General features: G+C 47.5%; 4 protein-coding genes across 8 annotated transcripts; 2 read left to right on the forward strand and 2 right to left on the reverse strand.

Annotated features, from left to right (window-relative positions):
• Nucleotides 1–983: 983 nt before the first annotated feature.
• DFL_006072 (uncharacterized protein) lies at nt 984–4,730 on the reverse strand (the record flags this gene model as incomplete). Its single annotated transcript, XM_067635428.1, has 5 exons — nt 984–1,731; nt 1,787–2,596; nt 2,656–3,400; nt 3,461–3,913; nt 3,971–4,730. The coding sequence occupies 5 exons, from the start codon at nt 4,728–4,730 to the stop codon at nt 984–986; spliced, it is 3,516 nt and encodes a 1,171-aa protein (XP_067489859.1).
• Nucleotides 4,731–7,652: 2,922 nt separating this feature from the next.
• DFL_006073 (uncharacterized protein) lies at nt 7,653–8,484 on the reverse strand (the record flags this gene model as incomplete). Its single annotated transcript, XM_067635429.1, has 4 exons — nt 7,653–7,805; nt 7,872–8,022; nt 8,094–8,214; nt 8,274–8,484. 4 exons carry the CDS (start codon nt 8,482–8,484, stop codon nt 7,653–7,655), a joined length of 636 nt encoding a protein of 211 aa, XP_067489860.1.
• A 3,423-nt stretch (nt 8,485–11,907) lies between these two features.
• DFL_006074 (uncharacterized protein) lies at nt 11,908–13,781 on the forward strand (the record flags this gene model as incomplete). The annotated part of the gene is made up of 4 exons (XM_067635430.1): nt 11,908–11,917; nt 11,989–12,612; nt 12,688–13,602; nt 13,777–13,781. The coding sequence occupies 4 exons, from the start codon at nt 11,908–11,910 to the stop codon at nt 13,779–13,781; spliced, it is 1,554 nt and encodes a 517-aa protein (XP_067489861.1).
• Nucleotides 13,782–20,373: 6,592 nt separating this feature from the next.
• On the forward strand, nt 20,374–22,830 carry DFL_006075 (uncharacterized protein; the record flags this gene model as incomplete). Of its 5 annotated transcripts, none has more annotated exons than XM_067635434.1 (2): nt 20,374–22,674; nt 22,731–22,736. In XM_067635434.1, 2 exons carry the CDS (start codon nt 20,374–20,376, stop codon nt 22,734–22,736), a joined length of 2,307 nt encoding a protein of 768 aa, XP_067489865.1. The 5 variants fall into 5 exon arrangements, with proteins under 5 accessions (XP_067489865.1, XP_067489866.1, XP_067489864.1 ...); XM_067635435.1 differs by lacking the exon at nt 22,731–22,736 and adding an exon at nt 22,722–22,724; XM_067635433.1 differs by having other exon boundaries at nt 20,374–22,830.
• Between the last annotated feature and the right edge of the window lie 129 nt (nt 22,831–22,959).

The raw sequence follows: 22,959 nt of genomic DNA on the forward strand, positions 1-22,959 counted from the left end.
AATCGTCGTGTGGTCATCGGTCATCAATCGGAGACCAGCATCGTTCTGCCCTGTAAGGCGCCTAGGCGTAGAGGGAGAAGAAATAGTCGTCCCATCGCGATATCGGCATCCACGGCACGTATACCGTTGTGTCTTCTTTAAAAAACAAATCAAGTTTTCTTCTTTTTATATTTTCTTATTGAGCAGCAGGAAGAATCTGTGACAGATTTAAATAAATAAAAAAAGGAGTAGAAACACGGGAAAAAGAGGAAGAAGAAGAATAGTAAACGAAACAATGAACAAAAAGACGATCGTTTTTTTTGGCGGATGTATAGTTTCGGTGGATTCCAGTAGAGGTTAAAGATGATAGAAATAATAGTAGAAAGGAACCCACCCGCTTTTGCTCAATCGAATAAAAAGCCCGTTTTGTGCTTGTGTGTCTTTGTAGAGTATAATAATACTAGGGCATTGGTTGGTGTGAAATAAAAAAAGAATATAAGAAACCGCAAACAAGAAATCGAAGGAACCTTATAACGCCTGTATCTCTGAATGCATATAAATATCAAAAAGCAGAATAGTCTAGAAAGGACTTTTTGGTGAAGTTTGTGGAGAGGAACAGAAGAAAAAAAGACAAGAACACCACTGAATAAACGATATGCTAATAAAGAGAAGTAGCAGTGGGTATTCCTAAGCGGAGGAAACAGAATAAAAGGTTAAGGGGAGACTCTCGTAAAGAAAGCAGAACATTTAAAATCGTGAAATCTTCATTATCTAATTTCAAAAGAAGCGAAGACGAAGAATAAGAAAGAACGGATACAGAAACATAAGGAAGCTTGCTTTAATCGGGGCTTGCTTTGCCATGCATGATCGGCAAGAGAGAGGAGTATAGCAAGCAACGAATCTCAATACCTGAAAAAACAACCAATGGATTTCTCGGGAGTCGGTTTAATCGTCAATGCGTCAAGGAAGGGAGGAGCAAAATAGAAACCACATCGGCCAGGTGCCTAAGCACGGATGGGAGCCCCATTAGCACCATGGTTATTAGTGTGATTGTTGGCGTGATTGTTGCTATGATTGTTGCCATGATTGTTGGGGTGATGTCCGTGGTTGCTGTGATTATCATGACGCCCGCCGTGGTGGGAGTGATAGTGGTTGTCACGGTGGTGGTGGGTGTGGATAGGCCACATCTGGAAGTTCTTGTTCTTCTCCTGCATGAATCTCCCGAGTCTGGTTTTGGTAGAGCCGGTGATAGTCTTGCTGTATCCAACAGCATCAACCATCTTCTTGTCATAAGGTGGCCTGTCAAGGGTTTGATCGCTGGAGAAGGTTGCGAAATCCTGGAAGAAGAGATCTGGAGTCGGGAAATTCTGGATCTTGAAGACATGGAATTTGTAAAGGTACTCAATTCCTGTCGCGCGACCTGCATGGAAGTCCTCAAGGGCCAAACTCTTGAACTCATTGTAGACGTTCAAGTTGAAATGCTTGCGGAGGAAATGGCTGTAAAAACGGTAGAGAATGTCCAATTCGCGAGCATTGCCGGATTTGTTGTCGCGACGGCTGAGAACATTGTTCTTGAAGCTGGAGTAGGTGTGAAGCGTAAATGTTGTTACTCCAGGAACACGACCTTCCTCTTTGGAGACACCGAGATCAACAAACCATCCAACTTCGTCATTCAATTTAGAGACAGAGCCGTGGGCTTGTGGCCCTTGCCTAGGACTAGTAGGATAGAACTTGACCAGGCCGTCATCATTTCTGGAGAGATTGGTTAGTGCGACTACTGAATATCGATAGCGAGACATCAACTTACTCTTTGGACTTCTGGCTTTCAGCCTCACCGCTTTCAAGTTTAACCAAGGCTTCATTAAGCTGGTCGGTAACCATGACAGTTGGGGTCTGTTCTCCCTCAGTTGGCTGCGCGGATGCTTCAGTCCCAGCGGCGCTTTTGCGAATCACCAAAACAATATGGTCAATCTTGTCATCCGGGAACTCGTTGACTGTAGGGTACTTCTTGTGCGAACGGACGCCCTTGTCGGCCTGTGGGACGCTCTCGTCAACGGGATGCCCATTTGTGGGTTGGGCTTCGTGTGCCGGAGCGAAGGGTTGGTAGGGTGGCATGAACCCGTTTCCATAGGCTGTCCCATTCTCGGGGACAAACTCTTGGCCTGGGATGAAGGCGGGCATCATATGTGGTTGAGGAGGATAGCCATTATATGGCGCGAATTGTTGGTCGGTAGGGCCGGCTACCGGCATTGGAGCCATGTTTGGACCTTGGAAGTACATTGGGTAAGGGCTGTACTGGGGGGCTGATGCATATCGGTTCTCTGCCCAATAGGGGCCTTCGTGTCGGCAGCTCTCATCCCGGTCTTCATACTTGAGGGTCCACTCCATAGGATTGCGCGCGGACCTTAAGCGTTCACGGCCGTCGGGGTGGTACCCACGGAATTCAACATCTGGTGATTGGATGCAAGCCTCTCGGACAATATTCTTGTTATCTTTGGTCATCTCCTTGACTTTGCGAAATCCGGCAATGACATCAAGGAAGATCCAACCCTGGCTGTCCATATGGCTACGCAAATAAGTGTCCTTTACCATGTTGTCAAGAGAGAAGTAGTAGCTCCTATTGCACGTTTCGTTAGATTTAGGCTTGAATAGACCAAGTACTGGTGCGCGACTTACAGTTGGTTCATGACGTTCTGGACGGCTGCCGTAAACTCATAATCTGGGTGCATAGGAACACCCTGGCTGACACTGCCCCTATTGTTGTAATAAGGGTTGTTGTAGTACGAAGGAGACGGAACGAAAGGTGACTGTGGAGGGTAACCATTTTGCATGCCGTATTTCCCAAATTGTTGTGGTTGTTGGGTGACACTATGGGAACGGCCATTGTTCCCTCGATAACTACGGGCTGTCTGTGGGGTGGAGGGAGATGATGGGTATTGTGGAGACTGGCGTTGAGCATTGGTGTTGATTTGAGATGGAGGGCTGTGATGGCGAATCGAGTTGCCACCGTTGAATCGAGCGCTAGAGTGGTTCACGAACGAATTGCTGTCACCCCTTCCTCCACGGAAGTTCCCGCGGCCAGCGGGACGGTCTCGGGGAGCGTTGTGAGAAGTACCATTGGCGTCGCTAGTCTCCTGCTTATGGCCGAAAGATCCAGTGTAGCCTCCACGGTTATGGGCAGTTTGGTCGCGGGCGGTGTATGTTGTCGGCTTGTCTGCCTTCGGGCGCATGGCAGATAGTGGAAGAACGCCTTGGCCAACGAATGATCCGTCATCGTTGGCCTGAGATGGCTTGCGTTCCTTATCTGACGACTCTTCCGGTGTAGGGCTTGGTTTTACACCATTTGCAACCTGAGAAGCAACGTCCTTTTTGGCATCCGTCGTATCCTTCTTCGCAGCGGTCTCACTAGCAGCATCCTCAGCTGTACGGGTGACAACATTAGTAGGGCGACGGGTATTAGCATGCGAATTCATATTCTGACCTGTTGGCTCAGATGTAATCTGTGGGCTTCGAGACTTGTCAAATCCAGTGGCAGCGACCGCATCAGTGGGAGATGCGCTAGTCTCATTATCAGCAGTCCTGGATGGACCCTGTGCACCAGTCCTCCCGCCGCGATCGGTACGTCCCCCTCTAGGCCCTCTAGAACCACGTGTAGGCAAGGGAGTATCGTAGATGATATTGGGCGTGACAGCCATGGTGATCCACTTATCCTTTGCTGGGCGGCCGCCGGGTGCTGCAGGCTTCTCCTTCTCCCTTTCTTTTTCTTTCTCCCCCTTCTCGCGCTTCTCGCGCTTCTCTTCATCTTGGGCGACCTCAGGAGTTGGCCACAAGGATTTGTCAGTCATAGAGGGCGGCGCAGGTGGTGAGGCAACATCCCCACTTGTAGAATCATCCTGCTGCTGGCCCTTGCCGCGGTTGGCTGGCCGTCGCGAAACTATGCAAGGCATTAGCATAATATCACCGTATGCTTGAGGGGTATATCAAGACTTACTATCATCGATCTGTGACAATGTCTTGCCGTCCCTTGCGGCCTCTGGGGCGCCACGCTTCTCAGGGACATTAGATCCATCTCGACGTCCGGAGGACTGGTATGGGGGTCTATTCTCTGAAGCAGTTGATTTCTGTCTATTATGTCTCCTGTCGTTCCCGAATGTCTGGCTCCCTTTATCCTGCGACGAGGTTCCGTTCATGACTGGCTGTGTCTTCTTTGTCTCGGCTTGCATGGCCTTGGTTCGGTCAAAGGCCTCCTTTCGTACCATCCAAGGGTTCTGTTTTGGTATGGGTGCATCAACCAAGTTATGGGTTTTGGATTTCGTTTTACCATCAGAACCTGTCTCTTTCCCACTCTTACTGTCGCCATCTTCGTTTCCAGTCGTGCTTCCAGCAGCTTCTTGAGCTGATGTGATACTTCGACCGTCATCTTCTTTGTTGCTTAGTTCTCCTTGTGTGGATTGGGCATCAGCAGCCTTGACACTGCTCGAGCTCTTGGCGTCAGATGTGACACCATTTATCTGAGACGGTGGAGCTGAAGTCTGATCTTTCGAGGCAGCCGTAGACTCGCCATTGATATTTAATTTTGACAAGTCGAGTGTGTCGACGTCCTTCTTGACATCCACAGCATTGCCGGCTTCTACCGGCTTCTTTGATTCCTCGGGTGTAGACACTCCGGATTTGGTTGGGATTGATTTACCAGAAGCAGCTGCAGCATATGAAAATGCGGGCTTCTTGGTCTCTGGCGCTGCCGATGTCATTTTGACTAATCACAGCTTGCACGCAAGACTATCTTCGATTTATGCAGAGGTAGGCAAGAGGACTTCCTCTGGCTGTTCCGATAGTGGCGTACTCAGTATCGCGTCCTTGGAGACGGTCCTTGGGATAAGCCTATTCGGCTGTTGTCTTTGTGAACGACTCGATCAGCGATGGCCGTAAGGGAGACGTGAAGAAAGTCGTATGGGCTTCGGAGCTAAGGTGCTCTCGGAATGATGGTGATTTCCTGTTGGTGGTGTGGGAACTGTGCAAAAGGTGCTATGGTTCGCTCAAAGGCCCAATGTAAACAAAGGGACTCCTGTTGATTCCAAGGAACGGTGCGGTCTGGTATCCCAGAGTGTTCAAATATGAACTGTGAAGGCCTTCGGATTGGACGACAGGAAGACTCCGTCGCTTGGATGTCGTGCAATTGTCTCGAAGAATAGTTGACGTTCCAAAAAGTTTAATTGGGATGACCAAGTTGGTAAGACCACACTTGTAGAACTAGGAAAGAGAGCAGGTCGTAAGCGGGGATGAGAACCGAGGAAGCGAGTGGTCGGTTGAGACGAGCCCGGGCAGCTTGTGATACACAATCTGTGGTGAAAACGTCACAAAGAATCGAACTCTGGAAGATTGCCGAAAAGTGTCAAAAAGACGCAGGTTTGCCTAACTCGCAGTACCGTGGAGTCGCACTTGTAGCTGATTATGAAAGCGAAATTAGGATTCTATGTTCGGTTGGCCCTACTGAGTTTCCTCTGTGAGAGCAGACGTCGATCTCTAGGCAAAGAAGAAGAAGAAAAAAAGAAGCAGAATTTTTTGACAGGTACGAGACTTCGGGCAAGGTCGAAAGAACCAACAGGATGGACTTTTCTGGAAAGGAAAAAAACGCTTCGAAAGGTCGATGACGCGTATACCGGTTCCTGCGGTTCGTCAAACAGAGGAGAGTTGGATACTGTGCAACTTGTAAGAGGAAGTCTCAACAGCTGCTCCAGTTATCAATCAATTCGGGACAGTCAGCAATCGGCGGTTGATTGAAAGCAGCCGAAAGCAGAAATGCAGACGTACAGATGACAGGACGGGTCAGAAGCGAGTCGGCCGATGAAGCAAAGAGTAAGGCGGACTTGGAGGGTGACGATTGTGGAGATGGGTGGTAGACGACAAAGAGATGATGGTGGAGTTTGGTGGGAGGATGGATGGAGGTCAAAGTTAGGAAGAAAGAAATTATTTGAAAAATGGACGCCCACAAACCGGCAGGGCAGAGCTGCAACGCAAACAGCTGTGACCCACAAACAACCACCGCAAGGCTACGATCGAGAATGGTCTCTTTGGATTCGGAACGATGGAGAAGTCACAGCTTAGAAGTCACAGAAGAAAATATCACGGTCTGTATGCACTCGCCCCCCTTTTTCTCTTCTTTTTGGCTCTAGTGAATCTCCAATATACCTATATTTTTTTATACAATTTTGTTTTCTGTGTGTGCGGGTTTTTTGGCGAAAAAATTTTGGCTGGTTCGGCCGTCGTCCTAAAAGAGAGCTAACGAGGATCGAGCAGGATGTGTGGTATGCACTACATACATACTTCTTAGGAAATATGAATGAGAGATGCCAATGCGATGCCTCGGGATTACCTGTCGCTTGTAGCGTGCCCTGGTGGCTGGGACTGTCTATGGCCTAGTAATTACCTCTAGTCCTCGACAGCTCGCAAACACCTGCAGTCAATTGCAATCAATTGCAATATTCCTTCCTTTCAAAGATCAAAGGGCAATCCGGTGCTGTCCGCAAGACCTTAACATAGGTATCTCATGTCAATCGAGCCTGCCGGGAATCATGTCGTGCACCTGCAGAACCAGACTACGCTCGAATAGGTTGTCTGATTAAGTTACCCGCCGTGGTCGGCCAAATGGTAATTACGCTGCCATAGAAATAAAGCCATTCCGTCCGCGGTACGGAAATTTGCACAGGCCGGCAAAGTCGTCCTCCTGCTCAACTATCAATTCGGATGATCGGGAGAAATTTCACGGTCTGCCGTGCATTGTGCACTTGCCGTGGGATATATTGACATTGGCGCCATTTTTTTATTTTTTTTATTTTCCCAGCATGAAGAAAACTCTAACATGACTGTTCTCTGAACGAGAACAGGCCTAATGCACGTTGGATGCTTCCTTATCTTTCCGACCTGGCCTGGTTTATCCCCTACTTTTGTCCATTCCGTCTGTTTTCATTTGTCAAAGAAACGTGATTGTGACAAGCTTCGACTCTTGGACCTACAAAAGAGAAGAGCGCCTTCACTAGTCTCCCTCGCTCGCGCTAGAACAATTGGAATTTTTTATTTTTTTTAGATTTTGAGCGTTTACTTTTTTACCCCTCATCTGCTGGACCTCTTTCGGGGCTACCCCTCGCCCGATCATCCCGCGTTGAGTGGGGTTACTGAAATCGTCTTAAGCCCAAGCAAGGGTTCCCTCATTGATACCAAACTTTTTGTGGCTGGAACTCCTGCAAAATACCCCAACCTGTGGCGAGTTTGACATCGACGGGATGACGTGTTTTCATGCAGGTTCCGGAAATTCCTGGCTGGGATGGGCTACTTTCACTTTCTATGTATATGCATTGTAGAACGGACAAATAACATGGCATGTTTCGCGTAGATGATGGTTGCGATAAATCGATACGGTTTTAACTACCACGAGACGGAGGAAACTTCAAACACGACACATACTTCCTTCCTTACGTATGAATTCAAACCTCGCTTCAGAAATACAAACATGATTTTAATTTTGCCATTCGCCAATTCACCCGATGTTCAGAGTTTAAAATGAAAGTACATGTACAATGCCATTTTATATAGCAAACCTAACAGCCCCCGTCATCCCAACTAAATATCGATATATCGTTCCCAGATAATTACCACGTTATCACTAAAATTTCTCATTACCCGCTCAACCACGTGCCTGCCTGCCTGACCCCTATTTGAGAAGCAAATCGAAGTCCACTGGACCCGCCTGGGAAATAGCTCACAAGATACCAAAGTAGTGAGCAAAGTTGAATCACCATGGAGAAAATGGTGAAAAGAGCCGAGTGTAACTAAGAAATTGCATCCGTTAGTGTCCTATTCCGCACACAAGAGAGTCGATTGCCAGGTACACATACCCCGAGTGCGAAGTACAATGTCAATGCGATGGATCCAAAATAGATTCCAGTGAATGGCAACCGCTCAGATGACAACAGATGACGGGCATAGTTCACCGGGCCATACAAGATCGCCCACGAACTCAAGAAGAGCAGCGACCCAACAGTCCATCTATAGAAACAGTTAGTATACCAGATAATAGATTGTATGACGCCCACGCGAGCTGCGACAGGAACACCCACAAGGCTGCAAACTTGGGAATCTTGAAGATGAAAGCCGGGAACAAGAAGAAACAAATAACAAAGCACACTGCAGCACCAAGATTGCAGATAGCAAAGCCCAGCATTCGGTCCCAATACGACACTACAGACACCGCCCCGTCAGTAAACCCAGTATCAACCTAGAACTTCGGTTCCACATACTAGCAAACATCCCACCCTCCTCCTCTTCTCTTGTCCGGGCCGGTAGCTGAGTATCAGCATTCGTCGTTGGCAGCCTGACATAGCCATCGTTTCCGAATGGATTCAGACCACTCAAACGCGACATGAACCCAGTATCCCTCGAAGTCCGCACCGGTTCATCTCTCCTCGACCAGCTCGTCCACTGCGACCGGAATTGTGATTCTGCAGCCATGTTTCCTTCAGCTTAGCCGTTAAGCCTCTTAAGTTTCGGTTGGGAAAATGGAAGTAATAATGTGGATTGTTTCGGAGGTCGGTTTATATCTCATGCGGAGACTTGAGGCGGTTATTACGTCTAAAGTCGAGGTGACAATCTTAGGCAGAAATAAATGCTGCAGACCAGCAGCAGCAACAGTGGGCGATGGTATTCGCGTATTCGTAGAAGGGAAGAAGACAAAGGCGAGTCGTAGCTTGTGTAGGCTTGCGTAACTGGATGCGAAAGCGCCTACGAAAGGCTGATGAAAGGGGATCCGACTTGGCGTTGTTTGAGCCTCAATCTTCCTTGATATGGTAATTTTAGAGGGTCAAACGGTCAGACGACAGCCACAACACACAACCGACTTTAGGCATCTCGAGAATCCCTTCCCGCCATTTAATGCCATTGCATTCAGTGCTATGCGGGGTATGCATATCATGATACATCCGCTACCAGGGCCGGGTAGATTCCAGTGACTCTACGGCTACAAATTCGATCCACAGAACCATGTAATTTTACCAATGCTGATGACAGGTAAATTATAAAGAATAAGAGGCGAAGCTTTGAACGGACATGCGAAATTTAATCCCAAATACCTTGCATGCAGCCTGAGAAGCTTCAAAACCATAGTTCAGTAAGCGGAACATAGCGGGAAACGAGATATTTAATTGCCAAAGTGTTAACTCGATAATTTTGCTTCCGTGCACACCATGCATTGGCCATGCGCCTTGTATCTCATATAGAATCGGCACTCTTACTGCATCTCCTGGCGAAGCTAGCATATCGATTCCTTGAGGGTTCCAGCCTTGTCAACTGTAATTTAGGATTCCCACCTCCTCAAAGTTCACGTTTCTTCGTCTGGTTAAAAAACGTAAATGTTTCAAGTATTTGCAAAAAATTTGCGGGGAAAAAAAGAAGAAGAGAGATGATGGAAGTCATCTCATCCGTATCATATTTTTGGAGATGATAAGAATTGGTATTTTTGTGATAGAAGTGCTTGCATGCTTACACTGGCCACCCTTGCATCGCTCAGGTCCGGGTGCCGCACTACCCCAAAATGAAGGCGAGGTAGTATAACTCGCATAGATAGCTTCGATTCTCCAGAGCCAAAACGGACTGGGAAGGCCGATGCAAATGAGAAAAGAAGAAAAAGCAACTCGGCATCGCGATAATTAATTACTTATACTTAAGTACTTACGAAGAATGTGTAGATTCGTCATATCTGCATGTTAGTTAATACCTTGGCGCGGATCAAGCTGGTCCGTGAGCTGAGCTCAAGTGTCGATGAGGCGAAGGCTAGAATCTAGGAGGCAGGCGCGACGACGACTCGACTGGTCCGAAGGCTAGCTGGGAAGACAGCCGGCAATATTGAATAACATCTTTCCGTCTCGAGATGAAACCGGTTTAGAAAATGTCCAAGAAATATAAATTATAGTTCAGACACGGCTCGTGCCTTCGAGCTCCCCCAGACTTTACGTACTTCATGAATTCAACATTCGCGAAAGATTGGCCGGATCAAGTTAGTGGCTGATTTATGATATAGCTAACAGCGCTTCTGCAAAATACTAGCCAGAGCTGCAGAGCTGGGGGGGACATGCACTGGGGAGATATCTTTTGACCGGAGCCAAAAGCAAGGTTCCTATGACGTTTGACCACGGCCAGAACCGTTCGCTATTGGGTGTTTGGTTAGGATTGTTGGCAGGCCTGCAGAGAACGGAGAAGCTGCGCTTAAGCTTCGAAAGGCCCCCACTGGCTGGGTGGTTCCGAGCTGTTTGAGTTTTGAGGAGACCGAACTCGTATTCATAGCATCAGCGGCCACGGTTGCAAGATAACTGTGCGCAAGAAGTAGGTAGCTTTCGATCATGTTAAAACAAGTTGACTTGATTCGGGTCCGATAATGGAAGCAGTCTTGGATGATAATAATTCCTTATTATCAACCACCCTTCGGTCTTCGCACAAATAGCAAGAAAAGAAGCAAAGTCAATGGGGAAAGTGAGAAAAGAAAAAGAAGAAAAAAGATCCGAGTGAGGCATCGACTCCCCCTCCTCTTTCAACTTTCTTAGAGGTAGGTACTTACAAATGTACTTCCGAGGTACTTTTGCCTGTAAATGGAGTGAATACTTGCGATCCTCTCCCCTGACGTCGAACCTGGATGGTCGCACACCCTCCCAACCAGCCCACGGTGGAATGTTGCGAGGCCTTGCCTTGGGGGGAATAACGCTAGAAGGTCGCCCTCGGTTGCTTGCATGGGTAATGCTAAGGAAGTAGCCACGACATGACATGGGTTTTACTGTACGGAGTAGCAGTTAGTATTATGTCTGCATGAATAGATGTCTAATAGTTGCTGTGCTCCTCCAGACTTCGTCCTCGTCCCCCGTCTTCGTCCTTGTCCGGACATGCAAGCCACCCCTCTTTTCCCCCTAAATCTTGAATGTGAGAGCGCTCCGACTGGCTGAAAACTCCTCTCGAGAACTCTAAAGTGAAGTGCTTGTGGTGGTGGTGCATGGAGTATGTAGTGGTTGTTTCCGCCTTGTCTTTTCAAATCGAGTTCGTCCCATCTTTCGGCAATAGCCAATATCTTCCCACACCACCAGTCTCGAGAAGTCGCATGTACTCCCCCCCCAGTGCTAGTACTAGTCCAGTCACATAAACTAGCTAAGGGCTTTTTTTTTTTTACAAAGAGACAGCAGGGCTGCGAGAGAAAGGAAGAGACCTGTTACTACTTCCCTACCTCCGTCCCTCCCTCCTCTTGACCTCCCGTCACCTGCAGCCCCATTCCCCCCCCCATCCTAATCTTTGCTTTCCTGGATACCAACTACACTACACTTACCGCTCTTCCCGTTAGGATGAGCCAGTCTCACTGAACAGAAAGGATGTCCGGGTCAGCTGTGTTTCTGTAGGCACACTACCGTGGACGAGGACATATATAAAGTACCCTCGACCTCCCCCATCGCCGGGTCCTGTTGAGCCTCTCTCTCTACCTAGCTATCTCTCACTCTGGATACTTTCTCATCTATCCTACTCGTTTCGAATATTCACTATATCGCCGTCTCTCGCAATCAATCGCCGGTACACCAATCCAACCTCTTCCCAACCGCCTGTCCGCTTCCCGCACGACCATTTAGTCAAGCTCGTACAACATATTATCCCTGGTATATATATACACAGCATCTTCTAAAGCAATCAATCCTTGGGCGCTTCGACTTCATCGTCAATTCCTTCGACTAAACTACCCCGCGAGGAGGTTCCTAGTATCTACGCAACACACACGCAACAACCCCACCCCATCTCAACAGGCTTCATATCTTGATATAAAGCCTGCTTTCCTTCGACATTCAGCAAGGCTGAAAGCTTCTCACTTCAAACCCTATATATCTAAGATTACCGCCCTAAAGGCTCGCTATGCCATTGAGTAAGGCGTTCCCGATACTTGCAAGGCGAGACTCGACGGCATCTTGCATATACTGACGATATAATTTGCAGGCGTAAACGCAAGTACCCGTACGGATCCTTTTCTTTTTGATTTTGAAGCAGACCTCGGTCCAGAACCGCAAAAGACAGCAGCAAACATGGAAAACTCTCAGCATTTCATAAAAGACGAACATAGCGACCAGCAGAACGGTCGATTCGTCCATAACGACTTCTCGGGCTTCGGCGGCTCAGCAGGCTTTGGCATCGACCCATCCGAGCTCTCCGTGAACCAACAAAGCGGACTCATGTTCAGCAACAACAATAACAACATCCAACAGTTTTCCGGCTCCGCCATCACTGACGATGAGCTTTTGGATTCCCTTGGAACCTCCTACGGGTTCCAAGGCGGGCATATGGGAGGTGCATTCAACCCTAACGATATGGATAACCTACCGGCAAGTCTGGGAGGTCAGAACCTTCAGTTGGCATCCAATATGAATCCCATGTACTCGCATACCCCAGAGGATGCGCCCATCCAATCGCCATTCGTTCGAGGATTTCCCCAGTTCCGTCATCATATTCAGACGCAACAGATAGACACTCCATCCTCTTATAATCCATCTCCTACCATCATGTCGTCTTCTGCAGATGTTCATGGCACTTCTTTCAATGATATAATGATGGCCAAAAATAAACGTAAGGCAAGACCCGATATTGAGCGAGCTGGTTCTAGCAACCCCAGGCAGGGCAGTCTCTCACTCAATACTACAGAATCAGGCATGCAAGCGCAGCCAATCCAAAACTCCCACATGGGCCGACATGGGCACCAGAAGTCCCTGTCTGGCACCTGGGATGGTACACCGACCTCCTTGTCCTATATCGAATCCCCAATGTCATCTCCGGGGCCAGGATCCGCTGGTCACCGTCAAATCTCTGATATCCTCGGCGGCAAGCATGCTTCGCTGCCCACCAAGGTTGACGGAATGAGCCCGAGCCAGCAAAGCCAAGAAGCCAAGAGACGACGACGACGTGAATCCCACAACCTCGTCGAACGTCGACGACGTGACAACATTAACGAACGTATTCAAGAACTCTCATTCCTCGTCCCTCAACATCGTCTCGAGGACGAGAAGGTCCGAAAGCACCTCCAGAATAACACACCACTTTCTCCAGGGCTTCACGGAGCTAGTCCCCCGAGAGCTACGTCTATGCTCGCGGGCGGTCTCGGAAGACGTGCCAGCGGGGTTGGGGCAACCGCCCTTTCTATCCCTCTTGAAGAGAAGGACAGGGTCCCTAACAAAGGTGACATTCTCAACGGGGCCGTCGGGTGGACTAAAGATTTGATGTGGGCTCTGTACCAAAAGATCAAGCAAGAGAAAGAGATGCAGCAGAAACTCGAAGCTCTCGGGCAGCCCTTCCCTATCACCAAAAACGACGAAATGAAGCGCATGGAAGCTGAACTCGTCAGTGCCGTCGAAAGCGGCGTTGCTGGCACCGAGCCATTCAGATACTCCCGAGGACACGGTTCTGGACTCCGCGTTCCTGGATTCACTGACCTTGCAGGTGCCCCTCTCAACGGACAGGCCGACCACGGTGGTCTCCCCATCAACAACCAGCAATTCTGGCACAATACCGGCTCTGCCGACATGAGCGGTAGCCTTGCCTTCAAGGAGGAAGATGAATTCGGTATGGACGTCTCCTAAGAAACGACAGAAATTAAGTTCCTTAAGCAACTGGTTTCTTTACTCTCCCTAACTGTTTCTTCATACGGTACGGCGCATAATATACACGGTTCATCTTTCTTTCTACGCGGTTTTCTTTTTATCCTATCTGCTAGTTATTGATATTTTTGGGATACAGGTTGATTTTTTTTTTCTTTCAAGATGCCACGATATCTGGTGTACATCATTTCTTTGTTTTTTTTCTTTCGAAGTTGAAGGATCTATATACATGTACTTGGGGAGGGAATGCATAATGTATCGGCGAATATTCTGAGAATTTACCAGCCCTATTTATCCAGTCTTCTTTCTTTGTCTTTTATTGTTGATACACTTCAACAAGCTCCAGGCAGATTTTGTCTGGAACTAACCTTTTTGTTAATCTCCTCTTAGTTTCTTCTAATATGGTATTTTTACTTTTTTTTTTTTATCCAACTTTTTACCACGCTCTTTATGATGTACTACGTATTATGAACTTTTACATTTTCCCTTTGTATCAATGTGGTTGTTTTTACTTTTCAAGGGGATGGGAGTCTACGATAAGCTGCACAATACGTATACGCCTTTACAGGAATATCCCATTACGTTTGGTTCTCTTTTTACGATTTTGGTTTCATGTAATAGCTCCTTTTTGCTTGTAGGCACACTCTGCTTAGTTATTCTGGCTTGCGGAATTCAGGTTGACAATTTTTTTTTATACTATTATTCCTATTAATCTAACCGTATCTTTTTTTGTAAAATCTACTTGGTCAACCAGATCTTTGAAGTTGCTTTTGAAATGAAATCCTTCAATTTTACGACTCAAGAAGTTTCATTTCCCGCCGTGCACCGGGGTTGCTTGTATTTCCCGCTGCACAGCGATACGTCATATCAACACCGTTGCACAGATTCCTTGATGAATAACCACGCCCACGGCCTGGACAAGGAGGTCCTAAAGAGTCATCCGAACAGAGAAGTGTTTCCTCCCATCCGCGCCTCCCTCGTCAACGCGTCACGCTCCACTTTTTGTTTTTCAACATCTACTCTTTTGTATTTTGCGGGTGCTGTGCCATGGATAGGCATGGCAAGGGTGTGTTCATCTCAGATCCTGCTTTTTTACGAAAGGGACAAGGAAAAACTTGTGTATCAGAGATCTGTGCCATCACAGGATAATCCGAAAAGCACAGTGGTAATGTCCAGCTGGGCCTTACGTTGTACGCGCAACGTCCTATCCCGCGACCCGCATATGCATAGAATTAGCTGTCATCGAAAGAACGATATATATCATATCCAAAAGTCCTGTTTTTTGTGGTACGGATCGAACCGATCTCTAAAACCATAGCAACGAAAAGATCACAAAACAAGGTACCGAAGTGGTCACGATGCATATGCATGCTTCCTGCAAGATGCAAGGCTGGCTGGAAAGGCCTTTTGGAAAAGATGGGAGATGTGAGATAGAGAAGTAAGGTACCCGAGCGTACGTACATACACATATACACTTGACCTTTTCGACTGATCTTTTGATAGGATGAACAAAGAAACAGGTTATTATTCCTTTGAATATACGGGATCTTTGATTCGTTCCTGAAAGACTGGAGTCTTTAGGAAGCTAAGGATGTCAGGCACGAGATTTGATGAGTAAGAAATAGGGTGGTAGTGATCATGGGGAGTTTTTTTTGCTATTTGGGAGAATACGGCTTATAAATTGTTTTACCGGATATGGACAAGAATAGCTTTGATAGATCGATCGCGAAAGCAAGAAATGGGAGTTTGCTAAAGTCCGATCGATAAAATCGCAACTTCGCGCTTGCGATATCATGTCGCGGGCACAGTCAACCTCATCGTCGCAATATCGACTATACAATCAAACAAAAAAAAGAACTTCACATGATATCCTCATACGGAGGTACTTCATGACACACTAAAAAAAAAGTACAAACAACAAAGAAAGAATATATTAAATAAAAGCAAAGGGCATCTCATCTACAAGTACATGGGATAGATCCCCTAGATCCTTGAAGCTGTGCTGTGGAGACCCGCAGTACGCACAGACTAGAAAATCCTCCGTAAATAACCGGGGGGATGCTCGTCTATGTCCTAGCAAACGTCTACCGCTACCAACATTATACAAACCATATGCATTTCGTGGCTTTTTTGTTGTTGTGGTAGCGGTGGTAATGGTGGTGGTGGAAGTGGAGACCTTGGGTGGGCTGTAGACGGTTCGAACAGAACATGTGGACCATGTCTTATGTCGCTGCATCCATGTTCCCATGCATGCAACCAACCATCTTTTCTTCTTTCTTAAATGTAGATTATGGAAAGTTACTTTTCGCTCGGATGACGGATCACTATTTCTAAAGGTTTTTCTGTGAAGCGCTACCCAGGTGGAAGGGATGACATCGTATTCGCTTCCAGGTAGTTATTAATATTCGGGAGATTTTTTTGTGAATTAAAACTTGGAAAAATATACCGACGACGGCGGTCGAAGCATGGGTATATTTTTTTGCGTTGACCGTTGTATTTTTCTTACAGGCGACTTCGATTCCCATGCGCCTTGCTGCATGTCAAACTCCCCAGGCAGCGAAAGGATAAGCTAGGTTGGTATCATCCTTCTCGAACTTCCCCTCTCTGCTTTGTCGTTTGATTTGCTCGCCTAAGATACATACATACGGATTACGAAGGCAAACGGGAAACTGCGTCTTGCATGAACCTCTTCAGGCTTAGCTTCCGTCCTTTCCTACGCTCCTTGGTTCTGCAGCTTTCTGGGGAAAACCAATCATTCGTGCAGACTCGAACTTCAGCTATTCAAAGTAAACGTTAGACGGATCTTTGGAAGCCGGAAGAGGGGACTGTCGTCATGATGGGTTTCGAAGATCCTCCTTTTCGCTCGGGTCTTTTGTTAATTTTAGGATGTTACTTTTCTCTTCTGATAGACAGGTTTCTAGCTATATTGGATGTGTACCGCTGCATCATTTCAGACTACTCGGGATATAATCGACACGCACAGAACTCTGTAAAACTTATCTTGTGATGACAGATCGATTCGATCGCGATATATCATATAACAAGAAACACCGAATTTCACAAAGTAAAGTGCGCTACCATTCGAATCGAACGATGCCGATACCCAAAATGTCAAGCCACCAACCCGAACTTCTCCTCAATGTGCAAGCTAAGAAATCTGCAACATTAAGTTATGAGTCAGGAAATTTCCACGGGTCATGCGGGTGTGGATCTCTGAATCCAAGACTTAAAGAAAGGAGGAAGGAGAAATGTCTGATATCTGTGGGTTTCAGTGGCGCTGAAGGATGATGGAACGCACCGATCTATTTTTGTGAAATTAATACGCTGCTAGTACACTACTAGCGTCATTCTATAACTTCGAGACCGAACTATAATATCCATCACAATTTGTGAGCGGTGTTCGCAGTCCAAGCTTCTCAAATATGACAGCTCCCAAATAGCGCCATAGCTGTCGCAAAAGGTATCCGCCCGTCTCCGGGTGGTGGGTATAGCTTACAAGAAGAAAAGTGGAGAAAGGCTCGTCAACCGTCTACATCATTATTGTAGGCTTGGAGTAAACCATATGGCCCCAAAGAGGATCCAAAAACGGGTCTGCGTGACGAGGCCGCGAGACGTGGTAAGGCCCACCCTCCCTTGTCTTGCTTTTGTCATATTATCAAAACATAAGCTGTGGCTAGTTTGCTTCTTTTTTACCTTCCTATGGGAAATTTTTTTTTTAATATCCCCGCGGAGGGAAGCGAGGAAGGAGCGTGTAAAGTGATTACTAGGTGGGGAGCTGAGAAGAGAGCTGGGGCCATGGGTGGCTTCGTTATTGGTAGCTGAAATTCAGGGCTATACCGGCTACTGGCTAGGCCAGCTTAGGGATCAGGAATAGGAAAGGGCCGGGGTGAGCGATATCGACGACTACGCTCTCTCTCCTAGACCTATTCCCTGTTTTTCCTTCGCATGCAGTTCGCAGGCATGTCGAAGAGGAATAAGGAAATGTGGATCGTCCGATCTTTTTTAGGAGATTTTTGGTCTTTTTTTTCTTCCTTTTTTTTGTTTTGCGAGCTTATGGCGGAATTCCTTTCGGAAGGGAGGGGAAGTGTCAAGGGAGATAGGTGTGAGTGGGTACCATTAGACATGGGGCTTCCCCAAGGCTGGGAGGAGTTATGTGAAGGGGGAGTAGAAGGAAGAAGAGGGGTACTTCTGAGGTACTTCTTAGGAGTCGAAGGAGTACTTCCCCAGGGGAGTATTTGAACGTGAGGATATGATAGGTTGGCTTCGAACTAAAGTGTGGCGGATGACCGGTGATATAACGAAAGTAACGACTCGGTCTCACTATTCTAATATCTGGGCCCGAGACTATTCTAATCCCTCCATCCTGTCATGTCTTTTGTTCAAGATTCAAACAAAACTCCAAGCAAAATGACGTCCAAAAAAATGCAACAGCACCAAGGATGCAGATAACAATTAGATGTATGTACGTTTACTCCGCAGCGCTGCGCATGAAGGGACGTCGATCCCAGCCGCTAACCGTTCCGAACTTTTTTCTAGGCGAAAAAGTGGTACTTTTTACTTCCAAGATCATCAAGATGCATATGCACGTCGTAGCGCCAAAGGACGACCTCACGGCCGCAAGTACACTTTTTCTAAACCCTTTGTGTTGGTAGCGAGGCGAGAGCGACGGAGCTCGAGCTATGCAATGGCATGCCCGGGGTATAATATTATCATGGGTTGGGATCTTACTTAAGTCGCAATGTTAGCTTCTAAATTCTTCTTTCTTTTCTATTGCGACGAGCGGGGTTTCTGTCGATACTATTTCCGCGGGTGGTAACATCGATATATCTGCTCACTCGCTTCTTACTACATGCCTAGCAGCCGGTCTAGCTTAGAAATACTCCTCATCTGTAATTTACTCGGTCTTCTACAATATCTTTTTTTTTTTTTTTTATCTTCCTAAACATCCCGAATCTGCCGGGTAATAGTAGCCGGTTGGGGCTGAGGACGTCTCTTACCAAGAAAATGTTTGAGACCTAGAAAAGCGGCATTCCAGACCCGTCTCATATGCCGAGGAGATGGGCCCCCTGTGCTCCTGTCTCTTCTTATTTCCTTCCGCCGCAGCTTTGGGTCGGGATGAGGTAAGCTGGAATGGCTTGTCAAACATACAGGTGTGGGTAGGTTGCAGGTGGGAACCCCGCCAGTTAGCCCGGATCCAATACCCAGCTTGCAAATTGTCGAGCTATATTCCTTGGGGAGTCGTGAAAGGGTTGAAAAGTTCCATCTTGATCGAGATAAAGAGGTACTGTGGTTTATCTTTGTGTCTCGGTAGATTCATACCGTCCAAAATGTATCTACCATCTCCAACATATCATAGTTTCGTAAAAAGAGGGCCTTACGTTGTTATATTATCCTACCATTCGTGTCGCAAAAGGGCCAAATGTGTGCATGTTAGCATGTTCAATCGTTTTCGTCCAACCCAAAAGTTCAGACGAAAGGCTGCGTTCGATAGGCTCGGTGTCGTTCACTATCGATAAAGCAGGTAAAAAGGCGGGGTCAGCTGCATGTTCACGCATATACATGACGCTGACACAATGGCAGCTCGTGTCGTGCATGGGATCGCTGCATGGGATCGCCCGACATCACTTTTTCGACCTTTTTGCGACCTTTTCAGAGAAAAGAGGAAATTTAGAGGGAAACCGGTTTTGGTAATTCTGTTTTTTTTTTTTTTTTTTTTTAAAAAAAATTTGGTGTTCGTAGTTGGAGGGAGCGATGAAGGAGGAGCAGGTGGACTGACTTGGGATCTGGCATGTGATGGTGCGGGATGAGGCTCAAAATACCTGGATCTTTGATACCTGGATCTTTGATATCCAAGCCGAGATGCGAGAATGAAAACCCGGTGCTGTGGTCGGGGACGCGAGATTCCCACCCGGCAAGATACCAAGGCACCAAGCTCGTGAAAGAGAAATGCAAACGGTTCCTGTCCGCCTAAAAAGTTCGCCTTGAATGAATCATTGTGCCTCAATCTGATGGGGAACTGCAGAGCGAATATGGTGTTGACTCACCGTTGAACCTCTCATTCTTGGGGATGCCAAGAAAGGTAACAAACTTACCTTTTTAGGGAACACAACACATGGTTGACCTCGAGGTCTTCCACGCCGAACAAGCATGACGCATTTGGCCTGCAAATTTCAGGAACAAAGCCTGAGAGAAGGCTCGAAAGTTCAGGCACAGGGTACGAGCTTTTTGCATTGTAATTTTTTTTTAGTCCAATTGCCATTGTATTCGCTGATGGTGAGCCGTTTCTAAGCTAGCATTGAGATAGGCAAAGGTACGGACCTCAAACAGTACTTGCGGTACGGTGGGAGTCATACGGTCGAAGCCTGAGGCGTCAGCTCTGTTTCACCGGTTGTATTTAAATATCAGATAAGCACAACCGTCTACGATGCTGCTTCATTCTACATCACGCCTGCCCCCATTGCTCGGACTTCGTTCATTGTTACCACATCGGCATCATCAGCTCGCGAAGCTATCAATCGGACGATATAATATCTCGAGTCTGAAATTTAAACGAAGAACTTATCACCGCCACCGCCACTACTACCACCCCGCCTTGACCAATTGCATACACGCAGGACGTTACCCGAGACGTATACCATTACCTCATACATCATTCATACACACCTCTCCATCGTTACGTTGGATCGATCGCGAAGTACCAGAATCTCCAGTACCACTTGACCTCGAAAACGCCGAGATGTCCGTCACCGAACGTTATGGCGCTTTATACCAGGAGCAAGACCAAAACGAAGTCAATGAACTCGTCAAAGCCCTAACCGATGGTTCCAAACGTGGCAAAAAGGCTGCGTTCTCCTGCAGAAAATCCGAATACGAGGTTGATAACTCCAAGTTATCCGTTCACAGTTGGAAATTCCAGGATTGGGATTATAAAAAGCGGGATCTTCCGACCAAAGCGAGAGGATTGTTTACGCTTAAGACCGATGGGGGGAATAGTATGATTGTAACCAGAGGTTATGATAAGTTTTTCAATATCGACGAGGTAGAGCAGACGAGATGGTCGTGGATCGAGGAGAATACGAAGGCGCCGTATGAAGTTACGATGAAGGAGAATGGGTGTATCATTTTTATTTCCGGATTGCCGGATGGCACTCTGTTGGTCTGCAGCAAGCACTCGACGGGTGCTAGAGGCGATGCGTCGGCATCCCACTCTGTAGTCGGAGACTCGTGGGTTGAACGACAATTAAAGAAGGTAGGCAAGACGAGGGACCAATTTGCCAAGTTCTTGTATAATGCGAATGTTACGGCTGTGGCGGAACTTTGTGATGACTCGTTCGAAGAGCATATTTTAGCATACGAAGGGGATGATGCTGGGTTGTACCTTCATGGTGTCAACCTGAACCTCCCCGTCTTTGCAACTTGGTCTGGACCGCAGGTGCACGCTTTTGCGGACGATTGGGGGTTCAAGAAGATTGAAATCTTTGAGAAGGAGACGGTATCGGAGCTGAAGGGGTTTCTGGAAGGTGTGGCAGAGTCCGGAGAATGGAATGGAAGGGCCGTGGAAGGGTTCGTCATTCGATGCAAAGCTCGGCATGGACCCAATGACCCGGAATGGCACGACTGGTTCTTCAAATACAAGTTCGAGGAGCCTTACCTCATGTACCGACAGTGGAGAGAGGTTACCAAGGCCATCATTTCCGGACGGCAACCTAGAGTCAAGAAACACAAGCAAATCACAGAAAAGTACATTGCATACGCCAGAGAACAACTACGGAAGGACCCAGCGATCGGGAAAGCATTCCAAAACAACCACGGCATCATCGCGATGAGGGACGGGTTCTTGGCTTCGATCGGGACATCCGGTCACGAGATTGTCAAGGCCGAAGAGGCGTCTGGAGAAGACGGCAAAGCTAAATCACTCGTCTTGGTTCCTATCGCTACCATCGGATGTGGAAAGACGACAGTTGCCCTCGGTTTGGTCAAGCTCTTCGGTGTCGGACATATTCAGAACGACAACATTAGCGCTAAGAAAGGAAAGCCGCAAGCCTTTGCCGGTGCGATCGTTACGGCTCTGAACGAACATCCTATCTGTATCGCCGACAGGAACAACCACCAAAAGCGCGAGCGCAAGCAGCTTTTCGAGGATATCGGCAAATACAATCCAGATGTCCAATATGTTGCCTTGCACTACGTCCACTACAAGCCTGGAGAAGACGTCGTATCGAAGATCAGAGAGAAGAATCAACAGCGTATCTTTGATCGAGGAGACAATCATCAGACCATTCATTCCGGAACCGGTGACAAGCAGGGAATCATCGGTATCATGGAAGGGTTCATCAAGCGATTCCAGGCGTTGGATATCGAATCGGATCCCGATAGCCAATTCGATCTTGTCATCGACCTTGACCCGTTAGCCGACTCGAGGGAGAATTTGGAGACGGTCGTCGCCAAGTTGCACGAGCACTATCCCTACCTGTTGGGTGAAGATATGCCGTCTGCTGACGATCTCGATGAGGCTAACCAATGGGCCCTTTCCGACTACACGGTTGATTTCAAGCACGTCATTGGGAAATCGGGTGGCCCTAGCAACGCTGGACCTTCTCACCAGAAGCAACCTCAAAAGGAGAAGGCGGTCGTTCGGCCCACATCCGGAGGGAAGCAAAAGCAGCCGGTTGTCGAATACTATGGAGTCCGCCTCCGAGCTCCCATCATCACCACGGCCCTGGATCAAGCGTTTGCCTCGAAGCCGGCAGAGTTCAGTCAATTCTACCTACAATTGAAGAAATCGCGAAGGATTCAGGCAATTTTCCATATCACCATGGCCCACCGCGTCAACTTCAAGAAACAGGCCGAGCTGTGGGACCATTACGAGAAGCTTCGACAGGAAACCCCAGACGGCAAGGATATGGATGAGTTGGAGGTCAAGCTCGAGAGGGTTGTTTGGGATAACAGGGTCATGGCTATCGTGGCAAGTTTGGTGGACGATAAGGGACATGAGTGCGGGAACCAGTTTATGCATGTTACTGTTGGGACGGCAGATGTGAGTATTAAGCCGAAGGAGTCGAATGAGCTGTTGAAGGTTTGGAGTGAGAATAGGGATAATTTGGAGGCTGTGGGGATCAAGGAGGATCCCTTGGGGAAGAATGGAGAGGGTGTTAAGACGCCGGGTTTGTTAAAACCCGTCATGGGGAAGTAATCGGTTTGAGGAGGAGGGTCACCCTCTGCATTGTTTTTTGACCTCGATGCATTTCGAGGTTTGTCACTACGCTATCACCACTATTGTAGATAGATACGGCGCCTAAAAAGCAGCTCCACTTTTGTTTTT

This window comes from Arthrobotrys flagrans, assembly GCF_004000055.1.
Source record: "Arthrobotrys flagrans strain CBS H-5679 chromosome Unknown unitig_9, whole genome shotgun sequence".
In the NCBI taxonomy this organism is placed as follows: Eukaryota; Fungi; Ascomycota; class Orbiliomycetes; order Orbiliales; family Orbiliaceae; genus Arthrobotrys; species Arthrobotrys flagrans.